Source organism: Silurus aristotelis, assembly GCF_946808225.1.
Source record: "Silurus aristotelis genome assembly, chromosome: 15".
In the NCBI taxonomy this organism is placed as follows: domain Eukaryota; kingdom Metazoa; phylum Chordata; class Actinopteri; order Siluriformes; family Siluridae; genus Silurus; species Silurus aristotelis.
The window spans coordinates 18,641,540-18,663,368 of NC_139588.1; the positions used below are offsets into that span (position 1 = coordinate 18,641,540).

General features: G+C 38.3%; 2 protein-coding genes and 1 long non-coding RNA gene across 32 annotated transcripts in view; 2 read left to right on the forward strand and 1 right to left on the reverse strand.

Moving 5' to 3' along the window:
• The first annotated feature begins 2,059 nt into the window (after positions 1-2,059).
• cldn20 (claudin 20) lies at positions 2,060-12,455 on the forward strand. Of its 2 annotated transcripts, XM_083563461.1 has the most exons (4): positions 2,060-2,186; positions 2,290-2,401; positions 7,919-7,978; positions 8,521-12,455. In XM_083563461.1, exon 4 carries the CDS (start codon positions 8,659-8,661, stop codon positions 9,466-9,468), a length of 810 nt encoding a protein of 269 aa, XP_083419587.1. In that variant the 5' UTR covers positions 2,060-2,186; positions 2,290-2,401; positions 7,919-7,978; positions 8,521-8,658; the 3' UTR covers positions 9,469-12,455. The 2 variants fall into 2 exon arrangements, with proteins under 2 accessions (XP_083419587.1, XP_083419586.1); XM_083563460.1 differs by having other exon boundaries at positions 2,071-2,401.
• A 5,975-nt stretch (positions 12,456-18,430) lies between these two features.
• On the reverse strand, positions 18,431-21,218 carry LOC310737865. The gene is made up of 2 exons (XR_014536911.1): positions 18,677-21,218; positions 18,431-18,611 (listed from the first exon to the last, which is right to left on the reverse strand). It is a non-coding gene; the product is annotated as an uncharacterized lncRNA (long non-coding RNA).
• arid1b (AT-rich interactive domain 1B) overlaps positions 19,797-21,829 on the forward strand; it is a 62,387-nt gene continuing 60,354 nt past the window's right edge. For 14 of the 29 annotated variants that reach the window (XM_083562374.1, XM_083562376.1, XM_083562396.1 and 11 more), the window contains exon 1: positions 20,344-21,305. In XM_083562374.1, coding sequence (XP_083418500.1) covers positions 20,517-21,305 — 789 coding nt within the window. In that variant the 5' untranslated portion in view covers positions 20,344-20,516. Of the gene's footprint in view, positions 21,306-21,829 lie in introns of all 29 variants that reach the window. The other 15 variants (XM_083562399.1, XM_083562388.1, XM_083562395.1 and 12 more) reach the window with 11 other exon arrangements.

Here is a 21,829-nt window from a genome sequence, read left to right on the forward strand (position 1 = left end):
CTTTTCTGATTTGACTTGAAATTTTGTTGCAATCTGCAAGTATTTTAACAAATGGGATCAAAGTTACATCAAACCTTATTCTGACCCTCTTAGATCTCCATACTATATTCCTGTTGACCCTTTTTGTGTTCCACATGCATTACTTGGTTCTTTTTTTTTTTTTTTTTATGATCAACATTTTAGTTTATATATATATATATATATATATATATATATATATATATATATATATATATATATATATATATATATATATATATATATATATATATATATATATATTAGTGGCGGGCCGTGCATTTGGTACCTGGGCCTTCAGTGGGGACGTACCCAACTTAATCCACCTCTTAATACCACCACTATCACGTCGTGATTAGAAAAACAGTCAATACAATACAAAAATGCAATATAACAAAGTGTGGCATTACAGAGAGAGATACATTTCACATATGGAGGTGAATACCATTTTACTAAAGCAAGCTCCAAACCTCTACACTACAACCGCAACTGTGCACCTACATCATCTGGAGCAGTTCAGAATCAATATTTGTCTAATAAAATGACAACAAACATTCAAAACGTAAAAACAATACAACCTACTCACCAGAGACACACTAGCTAGCTTCGGGGTTGGCCGTCCACTCCTCATGATGTCTAGCTTTTCCGGAAAGTGGAATTTTTATGTATGTCCGAGACCAAATCAATTTCTCTTCCTCCGTAGGCATAAAAAAAGTAGCAGAGCTACACACACTTTTAGCCAGTCGAACTTGGCTGTAACAGTTTTCCTCTGACCAACCAATCAGAGGATGGAAAAATGCTGACAAAATTTGGGGCCAGCTAGCTGGCCCTGTGAGGCGAATATGAAATCTGGTTGATTAAAGAAACAGACCCGTTGGCAAAAGTGCTTCTGATAGTGTTTAGGCCAACAGAGAAGGCTATGCTGGCCCTGACGGCCCGCGACTGATATATATAAACTTTAAACGATGGGGTCCTGAATTAATTTTCTTTATAATAAATATAATCTTATTAGCAGCTCATAGACATTTTCAGTACAGTACCACTGGAGCCATGAGGGTTAATGGTCTGGCTTAGAAGGCCAGCAGTGGCAGCACTGGGGCTTGAACCCCCAGCCTTCTGTAATGGCAGTTATTTAGACAATAATGGCTGTATGTTGAGTTCTTTTCAGAGGACAGTAAATCTGTACTGCTATACAAGCTGCACACTGACTACGCAAAAATATATCCAACTTTCTTTAGTATTCTCCCTTGAGTACATATAATAAAATGATTGCTGAAATGTGAGGGGTGTACTCACTTTTATGCAAGTGTGAGTTTAACTCCATTGTGAATACTAGTAAAACCTAATTTTAGCTTAAATCCAATGCCTTCTGCTACATGACAGTTTGTTTGAGTGAAATATATAAGCTGTACATTATTTTCTAAAACAGTGTTTCACCTATTCTTCTAAAAAGCTGCAATCATCCTGAATGAAATTTGGGTTTTTTTGTTTGTTTTTTGAGAAGAGTGAAAAGAGACTGAATCACACTGTTTCATGCTGTTTGAGCAGCTTACAGATAGAAAGAATAGAACCCAAATGAATCATAATGACAGCCCATTTCTCGAGCACCTGCTTTGTTCAGGACTTAAGTGGGTGATGATAATCATGAGTGTGTGGGAGGAGGAGCTTTCATACCACCCCAGTGTTCTACATGATCTTGGCCACTTTTTTAGCTGGAACGAGAGGAAGAAGGAGGAGTGACCACTATCTATTTCTCCACGCAGAGAAACCTAACATCATCTGCATTCACTCTCCTTTCTGTTTCAGGTTTACTGAGTAGGAAAGCACAGAAACAAGTTCTTTAAAGCTTATCCAAAAAAAAAAAAAAGAGAAAGAAAAGGAGAGTCAAAAAAGAAAGAGGGATAGAAAGAATTATAGGCATTAAGATCTCATTGGAGAAGTTTAAGCAGGAATGAAATGTAAATGTGATGTGTGATGGGAAGCCAGTGTTGCCACAGTAACACATTTGTGGAGGAGTGCAAGTCCAGCCCACTTCACTTGCACACACAGTAATGTGTGTGAGGCTCCAGCCCTGACACACACTCCCTCTCGTTTACAGGAAGGGGCGCTCTGAACGCTGGAAAGGGAGGAAATAAAGATCAACTCTACACTCTGTTTTTATACTTGGGGTAAACACATGGACACACATACACGTGTACATACAACCACACATTTCAACATCCTGGAGCTTGAAGAGTCTCAAGTCTGATTTTGTAGCTTCATCTTTCTCAGAGCACTTTGGACACCGGATTTCTGACCTCACACGTGGCTGGATGTGTAACACACACCTAACTTATGAGCAGGCTGTCAGGATGGGTCATGCGCTTGAAGCTGAAGTATCCAGGTTTGTACACTTACACTAGTTTTTGTTTTCTATAATACATAATATATTTAGTTTTCTTCTTCTTCTTCTTCTTCTTCTTATTATTATTATTATTATTATTATTATTATTAATATTATTATTATTATTATTATAAGTTAAAGTATTATTTGCAAATGTTGAATTCCAGTATATGTGTAAGCCTGAGAAAACCCTTTATATGGTTACATTTTTGCATTTATAACAATACATACGGTTCTGAAATCTACACACATCCTTGAAAATAAATGTTCTAATTCCACTATTTTAAAGTCTAAAAAATAATTACATCTTAATTAGACATTTAATTAGACTCTCTCTTTCATAATGGCATGAGATAAACACAGCTGGTTATAAAGATTTAGACATCATTAGAAAAACTGACGGCTCGTACCACCTTTTATTGAAAATTCTCTTCGCGTGATTCGCAGGAATACGCCAAGGCAAGCATACAAATAAAAAATGTTCCCTTGAAGTTGCAGTGTATATGTTGCAAATACTGGAAAATGACCCTCGTTCAAATTTTAGTGTTTTCTTAAGACTAACACAGACAGACAGACAGACAGACAGACAGACAGACAGACAGACAGACAGACAGAAAGAAAGATAGATAGATAGATAGATAGATAGATAGATAGATAGATAGATAGATAGATAGATAGATAGATAGATAGATAGATAGATAGATAGATAGATAGATAGATAGATAGATAGATAGATAGATAGAACTTTATTTTCATTGCATAGTACAGGTACACAGCAATGAAATGCAGTATAAATAAAATTATATAGATATATATATACTGTATATATATATATATATATATATATATATATATATATATATATATATATATATATATATATATATATATATATATATATATAATCAAAACCCTAATAAAAAATACAAATTTGATGATTTATAAGAACATTTAATGCAAAAAACCTTTTTATTACAAACTCCACCTATACATGTTAAGTAACAGAATTCAAAATTTTAAGGAGAATCCAACATTACTTAAATAACATACATTGACACTATAATATACAATTACCAGTGTAGTTCAATTGGAACATTGTCATCCTTTCAAAACTGACCATAAATAAACCAAATAAACAATTGAATGGAGCTAGCTACTGTTTGCCATGTTTGAGAACTGAGCAGCTAATCAAGTTGTGCATATCTTAGCTAATACATACACAAACTTAGTTCACCTCTTCTTTCTAGTTTGATTTTCAATGCAAAATTTATCTTTCTTTAATCAGAATAGTCTGAGTTGTTTAATAATAAAAATATTTGCCAGGCTAACATAATGTTTTGAGTATGTAACCTAGCTAGATTATAGAATTAGCTAATACATGACTCAAACTACCATCTTGCTTTTAGCCTTAACACAGTAATGTCTCATACATAAATGTGTTTGTCAGGTCTTTAGAGCTTATAATGTTACTGTGTATAACCCTTTATTAATAAGAGAACACTCAGTATATTGATTAAGTGAGGAGTATCAAGGTTTCTTAGCTTCTCTCTTGGTAGAGTTGAAACCTGTCTATTAAGGAACCCCGTTAGGGACAAACCAAATAACTGTAACAAATTTAATTACTGTTATGCCATTAATGTATTTTTTATTGCCATTTACAGTTATTACTATGTATTAGATAACAATTACTAAATGGAAAGCAAGCACATGTTATTAAATCATTGTTAAATGAACCATATACAACCTTGAATATTTCACTTAATCTTAGTCTTTTAGATTTAATAGTTGAAGAAATATTAAATTAATGGCTAACACAAAGTAATAACAATTTTTAAAAAAAAGATCAACAATTATCACTTCATCTGAAGTGATTTTAAGTATTTATATTGTTTTCAATCCTAACGCGGAATTCATAACCCGTGGAGCATCAGAGGCTGTAATTAAAGTCATATGTTCATTGTAAAATAGCAGCAATAATAAAAGAAGATGCCAAGGCCAATACATAATTAAACAGTTATGATTTGATCATTATGAGGAATGATATGATACGCTCAGGGTGTTCATGAATTCTCATAGACTCTCAGAAGGTATCATTTCCATAATAATGCCCTATGACTGAATAACCTGGAGAAATAATAAAGAAAGAAATTTCTTGGCACACACGTCATGGTTTTGGAGATTACATAACAAGACAGCGGGATTGGAAGTAAAGGCATGTAGAGACAGAAAGAGCTGGAATGTTGGAGTGTTGGATGAAGAAAAAACACACTATGAGAAATGTGATGGTTCCCATCTTTTATTCCCACGCTCCCTAAACAGTCCAGGGCTTTATATTGCAACAAACACCACCAAGAGGCACCAAGCCAGGTCGGTGCCTCTCTGCTTCTTTTTATACAGAGAAGCACAATGGCACGAGATGGGCATTTATGAGTGAAAATAGAAAACCAATAAATCTACAATGTTTAAAGATGGTTTTATGTCTCATCACTGTGAACTTCAAATCATGTCAATAAACTTACTGTGTGCTATTTTTGCAAGGTCAGGATCAGTCTGTGATATTTTTGTTTTTTTCCTTTTAAATATTGTGATGACCTTTGCTAACATGGCTTCTTAAGAATGCAGTTAGCAGAGCACTATGGTCTAGCAGGAGGAATTAATAATGACAGGAAGATAAGCCTATACGGTTTCCCATGTACACTTATATTGCTTAGGGTTTTACCCAATTTCTTAAAAAGTGGAACAAATTGGATTGTATTTTAGCTCACACGTGAATATTCATGTGTTTTTTTTAGTTAATATATAATTGTGTTTCTTCTCACGCTAACATAATCAAGCCAGCCTTCTAGCGATCATTGGCAGTGAACATGTACTGTATGTACATGACAAAAAAAAAAAAACCCTTAATGGTAATCCTGTCAGATTCGTGCTAGTTTGTTGGTTAGTGTTAGCAGTAAACACTGTGAATGCTGTTGTCTAGCTGATTGACATCAACTGGGATAAAATCATTGAACTGTAGAAACGAAATAAATCCTCTCCAAAGAAATACTGTACATGCAATTTAGCTGATATACAGTAAGCCAGCGAATGAGACTATAATGAACTATAGTGAATAAACATTTGGTGCCATCCCTTTTGAGTCTGATTTCTCTCAAGGTTTCTTTCTCATAATATCTCAGGAAGTTTATTTAAACTTACAGGCAATAAACTTATCAATAGTGACCTCATAACTTATTTTTTCTGTATAACTGCTTTAGGACATTGTCTAACGTTAAAAGTGTTGATTTGATTTGAGATTTAGCCAAGACTTAGCAGATACCTAAGCTAACTCAGTAATGTGAGAAATGAAAATTCCTAGCATTTCTGAATGTGACATGTTAGTAATGGAGGTAAGACCTAAAGATTCCCTCTAATTACAATTAAACTCTCTTAATATTATTACAATCCTCACTGATCACTGCAATACCATATGACCTGCTTTCGTTCAGAACGTATTGGCTTCCATCCAACCAGTATATCTTTTTCACTCTGTCAACAGAAAAGTATAAATATGATCATTCCTGGAAGATCCTTAATATTACTTAATTTTAAATTGCTTATAAATCCACAATTTGTAAGGCATAGACTCCAAAACATCAGACTTAGTCATAATTAGGACTGAGGGAATCATCACATGACCTCTTTTGTAAAAATTCACACAGCTCTTTTAAAGTTAGTTTGACTTGGAGTTAGTTGTTAAACCAGTGGTGTAAAGTATTTGAGTGAATGAACAACTTTACTGTACTCATTACGTTGGTACACAGGTATACCAAATGCAATTCTTTTTACGTGCAGAACATAGATAAAATTGGAGTTCTCTCATGAACATATTAACGCATGGCAGACGGCAAGTTTGTTTAGTCTCCTTTGAGTGATGCTCAAGGAGGCAGAGGCATAAAAAGAGGCATAAAAAGAAGCTAGAGCTAGCGCAGTGTCACTGTGGCCATACTGGAAATACGATTTGTAGTGAGGAAAATTATGATTTGTAGTGCGCTGTAAAAAAAGATGCATGAAACCGATACCACTTCCATTTTTACGACAGTTTGTGATATGGATTCTTTAGCTTTTGCTTCAAGAATTTCTCTTAAAATTCTGCATATCAGGGGAGTGAATGAATGTTGTTTTTTTGGTTGATGCAGTTTTGAGGTGTACAATTTGATTTGTATTTTAGGAAATGAAACCTCACAAATCTGTTTTTGATTTGTCAACCTACGTTCAATATTAGTCAAATACTCAAGTACTGTTTAAATAAGATACTCTAAGATTTTTACTCAACTTATATTTGGAATTGGTGACCTTTAACTTAACAGTAAGACAGCTGTACTTTTACTCAAGAACGATTTTCAGGTACTCTTTTCACCTCTGGGTTAAACTTACTTTAGTAAAAGTACAGCTTTTCTTCCATTGCTTTAGTGGAAATTTTTTTAACGTACAATATAACAAATATAACTCACTTGCTTAGAGTTAATAGTTACTTTGAAACAGAGTAATTTTCAGTATTGGAAATACTTTCATAGACTTTTAAAGTGGTCACAGCACCACTGTATATCAAATCAGTTTGAAATTATGCAAAAATCAAGCAAATAAAATTTATCTCAACATATATTTAACATTTTCTGTATACAGTAGATCCATGTTCACTTCACCTTTCTAAAACCCTTAACTATTTATGAAGCCTTTTTTCTAAGAATCTACACAGCGTTCGGATTCGATTTCAAGATCAAATGTAAACATTTGTAATAAAAAAAAAAAAGAATTTCAGGACCTTAGAAGAAATAACAAAAAAAGGACATTCTAAGAACATTACAAGGTTAAAGCTTGTGTTTTGTGCACTTGTACACAGAGGAGGGGGGTGTAAATGGTATTTATGTCCAGCTGGAGGTTTGGGATTAAAGGTGGGTTGATAGAGGGATGGTAATTTTGTGCACTTATGTCCGCCACTCATGTGCCTCTATGCAGGTGGTCGTGTGGGAGGTTCACATTGACTGCAGTAAAAAGAGATACACACATTTACTGTGGATTTGTTTAATGACAGGTTTTTACAGCAGTGTGTACAATCACAACACCAAAGCATTTAAATGAAGTGTTTTTTCAATTTTCCATCTAACTATAATTGTTTCCACATCTTTAGGGGAAAAAAAAGCTCAAAGATAAAAGGTTTACTTGTGTATTTTTATTTACTTATTTCATGCCTTTAACTAAAAAAGGATTTTGCAGATATTCTTTGTTATGGCACGAAAATAAATGTGTCACGGTGTCTTCACATGAGCGACTGAATGACCTTCAGGGTTTATCCAATGTTCAGGGTTGGTGCACTTAGTTAGCTGTTCCACACTGATCTCAACCCCTGTAACACGAATAAAAAGGGTAGAGGATTTATTTACTTTATTTATGTTCATACAAAACAGAGTAAGGCTGTATGCCAACATTTTGACTTGTATTTCTTTGTTTTATAGTAACCGATTCTTAACCTCTTTTTAGGTTAACCCTTTCCGAGATGCGATGATGCACCTATACCGCACTACAAACCTCATCAAATAGGTAAGTATTTAATGTTGCGGATGATCCGACATGAATGATGTGCGATTCGCTTTATCAGTGTTGCACGTTCTTATCTATAAATTACACCAACCCCAATAGCAAGACAAACAAAGAAAATGGGGGATTTTGCTTTCTCATGCTGGCTGGCAGAGATAAGAGCAAAATCAATTAACTCTTACAGAAATGGCCACGCTTGTCCAAACAGTAAACGCGATATTTCTTTCTACGCTAGAATTTTACCTGCTTTTTTTTTTTAAAAGAAAATTGTTGTATTACACTCAGCGGCCATTGCTAGAGGGTGTACTCCGCAGTTTGACAAGCAAAAAGAATAATTAGCCTTTCAAAAAGCAGAATGTTACTTCCATGACGCTAAAATGCAGGCTGTTAATTTCCAAAAAAACGAAAGAGAAGGAGGGAGGGAAAGGGAATGAGAGCAAAAAAAAAAAAAGTCTCCCATCTCAGGCACCATCCCCATGCGCCTCATCTGTCAGGACGTCACGCTTGCTTGCTCAGTTCAATTCTCATTTCGCTCTTTATCGCAGCCCGCTGGAGCCCACGCTGAGGAAATTATCTGGCCTGAGCAGTACTGATAGCGAGACGCAGAGCGAGGACAGCGGCCGGCTTCGCAAGGTGATCGGAAAAAAGCCCGAAAGGAAAAGGGGAAGGACGCCAATGACATCATGCCCTCGTCCACTATGCAGATCTTTGCCTTTATTTTAGCGCTGCTCGGGGTTCTGGGTGCCACCATGGCCACGTTGCTGCCCAACTGGAAAGTGAGCGTTGCCATGGGCTCCAACATCATGACGGCAATCTCACAGATGCAGGGCCTTTGGATGGACTGCACCTGGTATAGCACGGGTATCTTCAGCTGCACTCTGAAGTACTCCGTCCTGGCGCTGCCTGCTTACCTTCAGACCGCCCGCACCACCATGGTCCTCTCCTGCCTGCTGGCGACACTCGGGCTCTGGTTGGCAGCGCTGGGGCTTAAATGCACTCACTGGGGTGGGAGTCAAAGCTCCAAGGTACAAACTGCAATCGCTGCGGGAACGTGCTTTGTTCTCGCAGGCTTCCTGTGCCTTGTGCCGGCATCCTGGTTCACCAATGAGGTTATCACCACCTTTCTGGACTCCAAAGTACCCCAAAGTGGAAAATACGAACCGGGGGGAGCGGTTTACGTGGCGTTTGTGTCGGCCGGCTTTTTCTTAGCCGGAGGCGTCATTTTTTGTCTGTCATGCCCCAGAAAACGGGACGACACCACAAATTGCGGCTTATCCAACCCTGACAAGTTAATAAGGCAGGAGCAGCCGAAAAAGGAGCATAGAGAACAGCAGAGCCAGACGGAGCCACCGGAGACAGAGCTGGACCATAAAGAAAAATCAGTGCAGGAGAAACTCCAGCTGGAACAAGAGCAGCAGCAGCAGTACTACTCCCCATCCCGTAAGCGACCTCAGGACACCAAGGCCCTCTACAACCTGCAGGACTACGTCTAAAATCCAAAACAATCTCAGGGAACACGGCTCAGGATTTTACACACGGCTGTCACAAGCGATGAGAAAAGGAAAGAGGGAGGAGTGATGACGCCATCAATGCTTTTCCTCCTTTCGTCAGCTCTTTCACGTATGTAAGCATAAATGGAGGTGTTTCCAGAAGTGAAGAAAGAACTGCATATCCTCAGGTGAAACACTCTCTGCCGCCATGAATATTATCAAAGGGGGAGGGATATAAAAAAAAAGTTCCGACTGTGTTTGTGTTGTTAGAGATAATGCTGCTACACACCAAAGCTTTGAAGTCTGCATGTGACTGATGGCAGAGGAAAGCATTTCATTTTTCGCTAAATCTTGAAAACGTGGTCGAGTGAGCTCTCATTTGAATATGCTACTCTTGCTGTTTATAGCTTTATATCATCACAGAGTGCTTAGCAAATATGACGAAAAACACACATCGCCTAAACGTTTAGTACGCCCTTTAGTCATGGTGTGTATGGCGGAATAAAACGCCAGCATAGAGACAGCACAATGTATATCCTGTCCGTTTTTTCTAAGAGTCTGGTGGATGTGAAACATATTAAAGCGTACATCATCTGAGGTAATGATGCTCTTTGCTTTCCCATTAGCTTCGCTCCGGATGGGTGCACACTGCTCATTTATAGCACGTACAGCACAGATGTGAGAGTGTGTGTGTGTGTGTGTGTGTGTGTGTGTGTGTGTGTGTGTGTGTTGTGTGTGTGTGTGTGTGTGTGTGTGTGTGTGTGTGTGTGTGTGCGCGCACAATACCACTTTCCTCCTCCACACATACACACACACACACACACACACACACACACACACACACACACACACACTCTTGCTGCAGGGGTAATGGGGTCTTGCACCCAATCATTTTTACCATGTGTGACCGCCTGTCATTGGTGCAGAAAATGCAGCAAAGGCTGTTCAAAGGGACGCTGACACCACTTCGCCCGTGTTCTGGTGAGAAACGAGTCCCTTTAGCCATATATGAACCCTTTATTAGGTTTGGCAAAAAAATTCCTCGCCATCGGTCATGATTTACACCGAGAAAGAGTGTATTTTTAAAACATAACCTAAAAAGTATGTGAAGGACTAGAAGATTTCTACAGAAAAAGGGCTTGATGTATTATGTTTAGAGAGTTTTGAGTTTTGATTGACAAGGATTTTAGTGCATGGTGTTTGTGTCTTTGGATGTCCCTTCAAGACTAACAAAAGAAAAGGAAGTCTTGTGAATAGGTGAATGCTGAAATGGCGGCCATCTTGAACAAAAAATGATTTTAGATCAGTGGTTCTCAAAGTGTTGGGCGCTTTACTAGTGGCAGGATTTATATAAAAAATTTTCTTCTTTTTTAAATCTTCCTTTATGATTTACTCTATTAAAAATAAACTTTATACACTCAAAGCAACCACAAACAAACAATTACTCATTAATGCAAAAAAAATTAAAACAACATCAGTTAGGGTACCTAACACAACTATAATAAAATTTTCTCTATTTTTTTTTTATATACCAACGTTATTGATTGGTTGTTATTTAGAACTTGATATTTCAATAAATTTGACATTTTTAAACTAAGTATTTCTTTAAAATTTTCTGATGGAGGACAGGTGGGGCTTGAAATCTCACCCCCGTCTAAAGTGGGAAATGGCAGAAAAGATTTGAGAACCGCTGCTTTAAATGGTATTGTAGCATTTTAAAGCATTTTTCCAGCTACTTAAATCAATATTTCCAAATTTAAGTTTGGTCAGATTGATGATGCCGTTTCGAATAAGTATATTGAAGATTTGGAAACGTTTAACGGAAAAAAGCCGTAATTTGTCCGTTTTATTTCCGTTACTTGTTTTGCAGCAAATTTAGAAAAAGGAAACAAACTCAAAACGTCTGGTCTGATCAATTTCACCTGATCTGGAGTGAGGAGGATATATTGGCCAGATCGTTTTATCACAGCAATTAGCTAACAACCATGCAATCTGCCTCATCTCACTGTTAACCGTCAAGCTTTTCAAGAAGGATTTTTTTAACTAAAATAACATTTGCTTCACAAACTGGACTATTAACCAGCAGATAAGGCTAATACACACAGCGAAATGACATTTTTATTATGTTAAACAGTGCTGTTGAGTTCTTCACCCTGGCTACCCGCCTTAATGGTGGGAGTCTTCAGTGCCAGCTCTTTGTATTATCTTTGTATTTTGCTCTTTTTTGGTTCTTCTGCAAAAAGATTCTTTTTCTTTAGCTGTTATTATGTTGAAATAAAGTATGAAAAAAAGAAGCCAGTAAAAGAAAGAATGTTTATAGCTGCTATAACATAAGCGATAAATTCTTATTAAGGCGTTAAACAAAATAATATAATTGGATAAAAATACATTTGTTTGCTACTAAATATGAAAAAATAATGCACTGATATTACAGTAATGAAAATTGTTTTATTTTTTAAATATCATCAGAAAATGGGATTTCTTGCACTCATCGTAATTTATTATTCTGCTCTTGTTGATGTAATGCTCTCTGGCACATGGCGTGTAATGCTGTTCACTTTGGCAAGTGCAGCTGCTTCATATTTTGACAGAAAAGAAACCAATAATAAAAAAAAAACCTGAATTTTGTCTATTAGGTTTGAGACAGATCCATACAAAGACATAAGTTCTCTGATTGTATTAAACCTGAATTGCATCCTTTGTCCACTCACTTCGCACTGCATGTGGTCATAAAATGAAATGATGCCTAACGGCCACCCACAGAGAGTTCATTATAAATGAAATCCCCCAGGCAGATATTTTAATAGCGTGCAATGTTTTATTAAACTTTTCTTTTCCTCTTGACTTCATGCCGCAGATCAGGGAATACATATATGCACAGAAGTATGCATAACGATATCATTTCACGTGGATTAACATCTTTTTCAGTTATGCCTAGTGTGTGTGTTTCTGTTTCCAGTACCGATTAAAGCACAAGCCTGTACACTTTACATTGTTGCGTCGTGATTTGCATGACTTGAATGAATGATGAGCGATGAACTCTGGAATGAAACCAGATCACTAATACTGTAGTAAGCGTATGAGTTTGTGTGTGACGTTGTGCCTCGTTCAGCCGGAGTTCACGAGAATCCGTCTCTTCGGTCTGGGAAGCAGCGGAGCGGTAAACACACTCCATTTACACACCTGACCAATCTCGTTTTGGTGAAGCGACAAGAACCATTCCTGATTCATCCAGACACATTTTATAGCAGTTCCACTCGAGCAGAGCTCACCAGCTGCTGGATTTATTCACAAATATTTTTGATGATATTTCTGTACTAAAGGCCAGGGAGATATGTGAGTGTATTTAATAATTAATATAAAACACAAAGTAATGGCACTGTTTCCTTACACTAATAAAAAGGTTCTTCAAACATTCCTTGTTTTCTTTTTTTCTAGAGATCTTTCCAGAGATACGCGATACGGACAAATGTATTGGGACAACTGACTTTTCCACTTATATGTGGTTCTTCCTTAAACTCTTACAACAGATTTTGAGGCACACAATTGTATAAAAGTATTAAATATTCCCTTCACTTGAACTGGGAGACCCAAACCTGTTCCAGCTTGGCAAAGCCTCTGTGCACAAAGCCAGCTCTATGAAGATATGCTTTACATGAGTTGGAGTAGAAGATCCTGATTGGTGTGTTATAGAGCTCTGAACACTTTGGGATGAATGTGAATGCTGACTGCACCCCAAGCCTCCTCACCACAAATACATCAGTACCTGACTTTACTAACACCCTTGTGGGTAAATGATCATAAATCTGCAGAAGATCGATTTGAACATCTTCCCAGAATAGTGAAGATTATTATAACAGCAAATAGGGACTTAATGTGGAATCGGGTGTTCGAAAGCACATCTAATGGTCAGGTGTCCACAAACTTTTGTTCATATAATGTACAACATGTGATTTTTTGGTAATAAAAAAATTAAATAGTTTTTCTTTTGAAAAAAATCTGATTTTCAAAGAAACCCAAGATCCTTTAAAAGAAAGGGTACATCATGTTTTTATTTTTTATTGACATTTATTAACATCGAGATTATGTGATAATAAGAACATTCAGGACAAAGAAAAATGTTAAATGTAATTTGATGTATATTATAAATATATAATAAATGTATCTGAAGCGAGATAAGAATGTATCTATGATGATCACTATAGGAATTATATTGTATCAGTAGCAGGAAATGCGTTTCACACTTACGTCTGAATCAATCCACTTCTTAATACCATCATTACGATGCCATGGTTACAGAATGAACACAATTCAACAAGTCTCCTTTCACTGCAGCCACATCTGCATCGCTACATCATCTTCAGCAGACACATCAATATTACCCCCCCCCCCCCCCCCCCAAAAAAAAAAAAAAATTTTTTTTTTACCATGCATTAATGGGTTTTCTGGGGAATTTAAAATGAAGGTTGTTTTTGTGTAAATTCTACAGGAAATAAAGTATTAATGTTTCAGCTGAGCTTTCCTTAAGATCTTTTTCTTGAAAAGTCTGTCTAGTAAATGTCCTTGTAAGTATAAATGCAACCAAATCAATTCCTTCTCCTTTGACCGCCATTGGGGAATAAAAACACAGCTATTACATCCATATGAATACAGTATATCTGAACGTGTGCAATTTGATACAGATAGGCTGAAAATGCTGACATGAATAAACACCAGTTAGCCGGCCTGGTTGCCAGATTGCATCCCGATTGGAGCAACAGCTTCAGGCAAAATGGATTAAAAGTTACCAAGAGTCTGTGCCCTTCGTGTGATGTGACGGCAAAAAATCTGATTGGATTGTAACGCCAAGGTAAAATTTCAATCAGTGGTGCTGCTTATTGCTATGAGATGAAGAGATTAAACTATTGGGAATAATTGAATACATATTAATGAACAAAAATATTAAAATGTAAGTCAGTGATTCTGATAAACACAACTGCATTTAATATATTAATATTGAATTTAATACATCGTGTGTCAAAACTTTCAGATTTATAAGACTTCAGGCACCTACGTAGAAACCAACACGGGCAGACCACGGTGAGAACACGAGAACAAGTCCAGAGATCAGGACAGACCCTGGTATTCTGGAGCTCCGATAACTCCTGCATGGTCAATTACCCATATATTCTAGGCCACATTATTTACGTTTCCAGTTTATACATGATCAGGTTTTTATATATGTGTTTGACAATTTACTTAGTTAGTTTGTTATCCTGGTTGGTGCAGAAAGGGACATTACTCATAAGCACACACTGGTGTTAATGAAATATCTCACTCTCCGGTGTTTGTAATGTTTTTAATGATTTATAATCACACTCTTAGTGTCACCCAAGTGGATTTGCTTTTTGAATCAGGTTCCTCTCAAGGTTTCTTCCTCATACCAGCTAAGGTCATCAGGAAAAAAAATCCACATACATTTAGACAGAAGTGAATTTTAGTCTATAATTCTTCCATTCTGTTACGTTGCTTTGAGACAATGTCCATTGTGAAAAGCGCTATAAAAATAAACTTATTGAACTATATTGAATTAAATTGAACTAGGTGAGATTTGTACTCATCCAACATTTATTTGAAGAAAATACCAACTGTTCTGTGTGACAGGGATAGGATTTTAATTTTAGAGCTCCAGAAATTAATCCTAAACTCAGGTGAATGTCTGTGTCACCCAGGATTTGAGTCACATTATGTCAGATGAACTGTTTGATTAAATTAATTAATGATCGATCAAATTAATGAATGAATGAATAAATGAAGGAGACTGTTCTGTAATTTCACTGCAATTGAAAAATCCTTTATTAAGAGATGTTTTAATGAAAATCAAACAACATGCCCTTTATATATGCTGGGGAATAAATTGTAACAATTACACTAATTGCTAAATGACCCGTCACAACACCATTTCGTGTACGGGGTGACGTGTTGTGACCTATAATGCAATATTGCAATAATCCAATGAATGTACACTGACCAGGCATAACATCATAACTGACATTATAACATTATGAGTAACACTGATTATCTCTTCATCATGGCACCTGTTTGTGTGTGGGATATATTAGGCAACAAGTGAACATTTTCAAAGAAGTGAGAGAGTTTGAAAATTGTGATGTCTAGACGACTGGGTCAGAGCATCTCCAAAACTGCAGCTCTTGTGGAAAGTTCCTGGTCTGCAGTAGTCAGAATCAAAAGTGGTCCAAGAAAGGAACAGTGGAGAACCAGCAACAGGATCGTGAGCGGCCAAATCTCATTGATGCACGTGTGGAGCGAAGGCTGGCCAGTGAGGTCTGATCTAACAGACGAGCTTCTGTAGCTCAAATTGCTGAAGAGGTTAATGCTATTAATTCTGGATAGTCAGGACTGGCAGCAAAAGGGGACCAACACATTATAAGGCAGGTGGTCATAATGTTAAGCCTGTTTGGTTTATCTATAGACCTAGTTGAATCTGTACATGCGTGTAAGATGTATAAATGTCCAGCAGGGGGCAGCACCTACTCTTAATTTCAGCTGCCAGCAGTTTCATAACCATTAAATTGAAATCAGGAAAAGACAAATAAGTGAATATTTAATTATTTACATTTTCTGACATCTACAATGCACGTACGTTTAAGTATATTTTCTTTATTTATTTGAAATAACATTTGTTTTGAGAAATTTGGAAGCAGGCTGAAAACACGCACACAAGAGCACTACTATATTCATTTAATACTACATTCAATGTTATATTTATTTAAAATGAATACTATTTATAATTTGTATGTATAAGTAATTTACCTGATATTCTTTTTTTTAACTCATATCTTCATTGCTAGGTTGATATAATTTTTTTTAACTATTTGCATCTACACTATTTGGACAAAAGTATTGGGACACCGGATTTTTCTACGCCATATGTGGTTCTTCCCCCAAACTGTTATCACAATGTTGGAGGCACACAATTTCCCATTATGTGCTTGAAGATCTTGAGTGGGCTGCTATAGAGCTCTGACCTCAACCCCATTGAACACCTTTGAGATGAAATGAAAAGCTGATTGCACCTCAGGCCCCAGGCACAAACCTCCACAAACACACTCTAAAATCCAGTGTGAACATCGTCCCAGAAGATCATAAGTATAATGAAGTTTTTATAACGTTTGTCCGTAGTGTATTTATTGTTACGTTTAATGTACTGGAACATCTGAACACTTATCTTGAGGTTGTCCAAATTCTCTGCTAATGTTCTGCTCCTGCCTGGAACTTTTCTGCATCTCGGTAGCGATGCGATGCGATGTGTCATGTGCACCGTACACAATCACTGACTTCTGGATCTGAGAATTCGTCTCGAGGCCAACACGCTGAAGGATTCCTGGAGCACAACAGCCGAATAAAAACATCCTGTCCTCCACGACAGTCAGACGCTCCCGCAGCTCGGAGTCGAGAAGCTCCACATTCCTGTCGCAGCTGTGGTTCATGCAGCTGCCGGAGCTGTCACTTCCCATCAGCACTTCTTTTTCCAAGTCTTGCTTAATTATGGTTTCTCCAGCTTCCTCGACTAACACTATGAGTCGCTTTAGTACGAATTTATTTCTGTATTTATTGAATTATTGAACGAATCTGTCAAGATCAGCCCCTTTCAGACCTCACATGGTCCATATCCCACCTCACATTTACAAGCATACACAGTGACTGAACTTCAAATCCTTTAGGATTACTGTTAAATTTAGATACTAAATATTCATTAAAAAACAGGATGTTTTACCTGTCATAATAAATATATAGCCATTGTTTTACACTACATGCCTTAAGGTTAACATCAAATCATTTCCTTTTTAGGTGAAATGGCTTGGGAATTGCAGATACATGAGTGAATTGGCATTGTTTCATTAGCACATCAACTCCAGATTATGCAGCCATGTTACATAAAAAGTATTGTGGCGCTTCGGATATATATTATATTATATTATACTACACACTATACTGGACAAAATTATTGGACACGCCTGACAAAATTTTCCTTTCACATGAACTAGAAGACCCAAACCTGTTTCAGCGTGACAATCCCCCTGTGAACAAAGCCAACTTCATGAAGATATGGTGTTCGTGGGATAGAGTGGAAGATCTCGATCGGTTTTCGAACCCTGACCTTAACCGCAATAAAAACCTTTGGTAAGAATGTGAACGCTGACTGCACCCCAGGCCTCCTCACCTCACCTACATCAGTAACTGAATTTACGAACGTCCTTGTGCAGAGATTTCCATAAAATCTACTAGAACATCTTTCCGGAGGATTGATGATCATTATTATGGGATTAAATGTTAAATATTCAACATGCCAATTATATGGTTAGGTGTCCATCAACTTTTGTTTATATAAGGGAAAATGGAAAACAGTATCAAAAGGACTGATTATTTGTGCTTGCAGTTATCAGTGATTAATCATTACTTTAAATATTAGAATAAAAGTCACTTCTGCCATGTTGGAAAGTGGGAATATCTCAATTCTCTCCAATAGAAGACCCCCATCAGTGCACTTTACCCTGCACTGCACTGTAAGGCCACTATAAAGGAAACATTCATTGAATTTTAAATCTGTGGCATTAAACATTTGAAGGTATAAGACTCGTTATACGGCTCATCGAGGCAGTATGGTGTTGCAGTGAGCAGTCAAACTATTAGTCACATGAGGCTTAATTTGAGAACTCACAAGTCATGGAGAAGTGCCTCACCTGGCAGCAGAAGAATCGTCTAAACTCTAAATTCAGCTTTTGACTGGTTGTTTTGGTGCCATGTGATGACGAGCAACTCTTGTTGAGAAGATCTGAAATGTAGCAGGATCGACAGGCTCTGCGTCAGACGAGGATGCAGTCGAAAACAGGAAGCTGGTCTTTAAACGTTTTAGTCACTGGATTGTGTATTTAATGCTTATGGACTTCTCTGAAATCACAGACACTGGGACTGAGTGAATTTATATATATTTTTTTTTTATAATATATGCACATTCTATATCATTTCTATTCTTTGTTCATTTTTCTGGTGGGGTTTTTTTTTTAATTCTTGTATTTTATACTTTATATTCCTTATTAATTTTTATTTACATGTACGTTCTTCGGTATTGGACGATTAAAAAACTTTTTACTACGTCATACTCCGTATAAATGCGTGTGACCAAAAAAAAAAAAGGGATTTGATTAACCATGATGTTGCATCCATCGTTCTTTTCAAGGTGTTTACAGAAAACAGCCCTGGAGAACTAAGGCCAAGAATATTGCTATGCTCAGACATTCAAGCTTTTCATATAAGAGTTGCCAATCAACCCAGATCATGAAGTTACACACCCGTCTTGGACATTTGGGGGTTTCTCTCTATACCCTATTAAAATTCCTCGACTCCAATTCCAAAGATCTACCAGAATTATAGAAGCTCTTTCAGGTTGTTCCCGTGTTTTATATCCTCTCCACTAGGAGGCAGCCATTAGTTGAAGATGCTGTTGCTGACGACACATCAGAAGACCGAACATGGTAACCTTCAACGCTGTTGTTTCCACTGCAAATCAACCTCATATGGACCTTCTTCCATCTTTTGGTACAATGTGTTATTCAAGTGACCTTACGCTCTGAGTGTAGACTATATGAATACTATACATTTGCATCTCTCGGAGATCTCACATCACCCTGAGGAGAAATAGTGGTTTCTGGCTGGAAAAAAAAAAAAAGATGAAAACAATCCTCTCTCGTTCTCTAGGAGAGCAACCTGCAGAGTTTCGATCCAGCCCAATCCTATGTGCCTGCCTTATCTCGCTAATTAGTGTCTGCAATAGCACTTTAATGATCTGAATCAGGAAATGATGGATGTGGGTTGGAGTTCAGCTTCACAGGAGAGCAGGAAACTGTGATGAGAAACCAGAGCAGATGATGAAATTCTTCATTGCTGACACACTGCAGAGCGGTTTCTATAGACACATGGTAGTGAAGTTAAAGCCTACGTCTGCGTAGAGATGACGAAAGACTAATATGTGGCACTTCATTAAGATTTCATGGGCAGGGGGTATTTCCTTCCTGTCAGAGTTACAGAACAGTTGTAGGATCAATACATTAAATCTGGACTGGAAACCTCTATTTTCCTTTGTGAAAAAAAAAAAAAAACACTCAAGGAATGTGTCCCAATCAGAAAAGAAACCAAGAACCCTTCATTACAGTATCATCCCACTATCTGGTTTCACCCAAAGGAGCACTGGTTTTCTTCTGAGGCTGTTTTTGTTTAAAAGTTCTTCCTCCTTGTTATGTCATCTGACTTCATATGAAAAATCGAGATCTACATTTAGATTTCTGTAAAGCTGCTTTGTTGCCATGTCTAAGAAAGCAAAAGATCAAACTGATTATGTGGCTGCTGAATGATCTCAAATCTGTGCTCGATGATGAACTTCAAACTCAAGTGTGAAGCCCACAGGGCACGACCCCTTGGAGCAAGCTGACCTAACACTGTGAAGGTCAGTGTATTTTTCACAAAATTTTCAATAATCACAATCCAAAAAAACGTAGACGTCTGGAGGAACAGCTCATTTCGAACTGTAGGCTTCAGCTGGAGCTCGAGGATGGTTTGACGAGCTCATAAACCTGTCAAAGTGGTGGTTTTTCAGGTTTCCTCCCACTCAAATGGCTCTTCATCGTCTGATCAGTGCATGTGTCTCTCCTAAGCGAGAAAAAAAAAAAAAAAAAAAAAAAAACAGGTCTGGTCGTGAATCATTCAGTGAAAATGTTGGAAGACACGAAGATCCCCCTCCTTCCCCTCACCACCAGCACCATCTTAACCATCATCATCATCATCATCATCACACACCTCCACAGCAGCAAGGCTTGAGTCAGAACCCACCAGCAGCCTCACGCTAGGATACAGAAAAGCATTGAGGAGCATCGCTCTGCGCATGGAGACCTCAGGAACCACCAGCGGGGTGGAATTCGGGTATGCGGGGATAATGATGAGGGAACTGGGCGCCATGAGGAAGTGCTGAAGACGGGTGACGAGGTGGGGATCGGATGGGCAGCAAGTACGACTCGTCAAGAATCGGACGGACGAGTAACGACGACGAAGACAGCGGAGACAAGAACGACAACACCACCGACGACGACGGAAGCGAGTCGTCTCGAAGTGGGAACGGCTCGGGTTTTGGGTTTAATCATTATTATGGGGATGGAAGAAGAGGAGGGCCTTGCTTTGATCAACATGGCGGACAACAAAGCCCTGGTGCTGTAGCGCGTTCGGCACGGAGCAACATGGATCAAATGCAAAACTCGCACGAAGAGTACCACAATCATCCGTACAACCACTATCCGAACTACCGGGCCGCCTACGTGGGGACTGGATACGGGATGATGAGCCCGTCGCGGCAAGGAAACGCCATGGGCCCGGGGAGCAGTTCGGCTACAGCCGCCGCAGCCGCCTCTCACGCTCACGGCAAAGCCGCTATGGCTTCTCCGTCCGCCCCGTCTCCTGCTGCAAACGTCGGCGGCTTTCAGAGGTTTCCCCCGGGCCAGACTCCGCATCATCCGCCGCAGCAGCCTCCTCATCCTCAGCAGCACCCATCGGGCTCCACGCCGACTTTAAACCAGCTCCTGACCTCCCCGAGCCCGATGATGCGCGGCTACACCGGCGCCTACCAAGATTACAACAATAATCCCCCGGCGCAGCAGCAGCAGGCGGGCATGGGGCTCGGCAAAGACATGGGCTCCCCGTACGGCTCCGCAAGCCACTCTTGGGGGGCACAACAAAGAAACCACCCGGCAATGAGCCCTGGGAATAACGGCCAAGGAAGCAACCGAGCACAGGTTCAATTATTATTATTATAATTATTATAATATAATCGTTTTTTTTCTTCCTATCGCTTTACAACCACTACAGTTCTTCCTTCCCTTCCTAACTAATGGCCTGGAGCGCTAGCCAGACAGCTAACCGGAACGAACCGCTAGCATTAGCCTGTTTTTCACCCCTTCTCGACGGTCTGAAAACAAAGGGCGAACACAACACCGGTTCAACTCCTTTCCCAACGAAATACTTATTTAATTTGACCACTTTTTCGCCATTTCTATTTTTCTCAACGAGCCACGCTGATATATAACACAACTGTCTCGTCCAAGGTGACTTAGCCAGGGTTGAAAAAAAGCTAGTTAGCATGAAGCTAGCGGGATACATTGAGCAACCCGAAGCTCGCTAATGCTAGCGGAGTTAGCCTCTGACTAGCATCGAGAAACGTCATTCATTCTCTCTTAAATCAACCGCTGGCTTTCACTTCCCATGACCATTTATCTTTATCATTTATAAATACGCTTTTTACAGAAATAGAGTAAAAAAA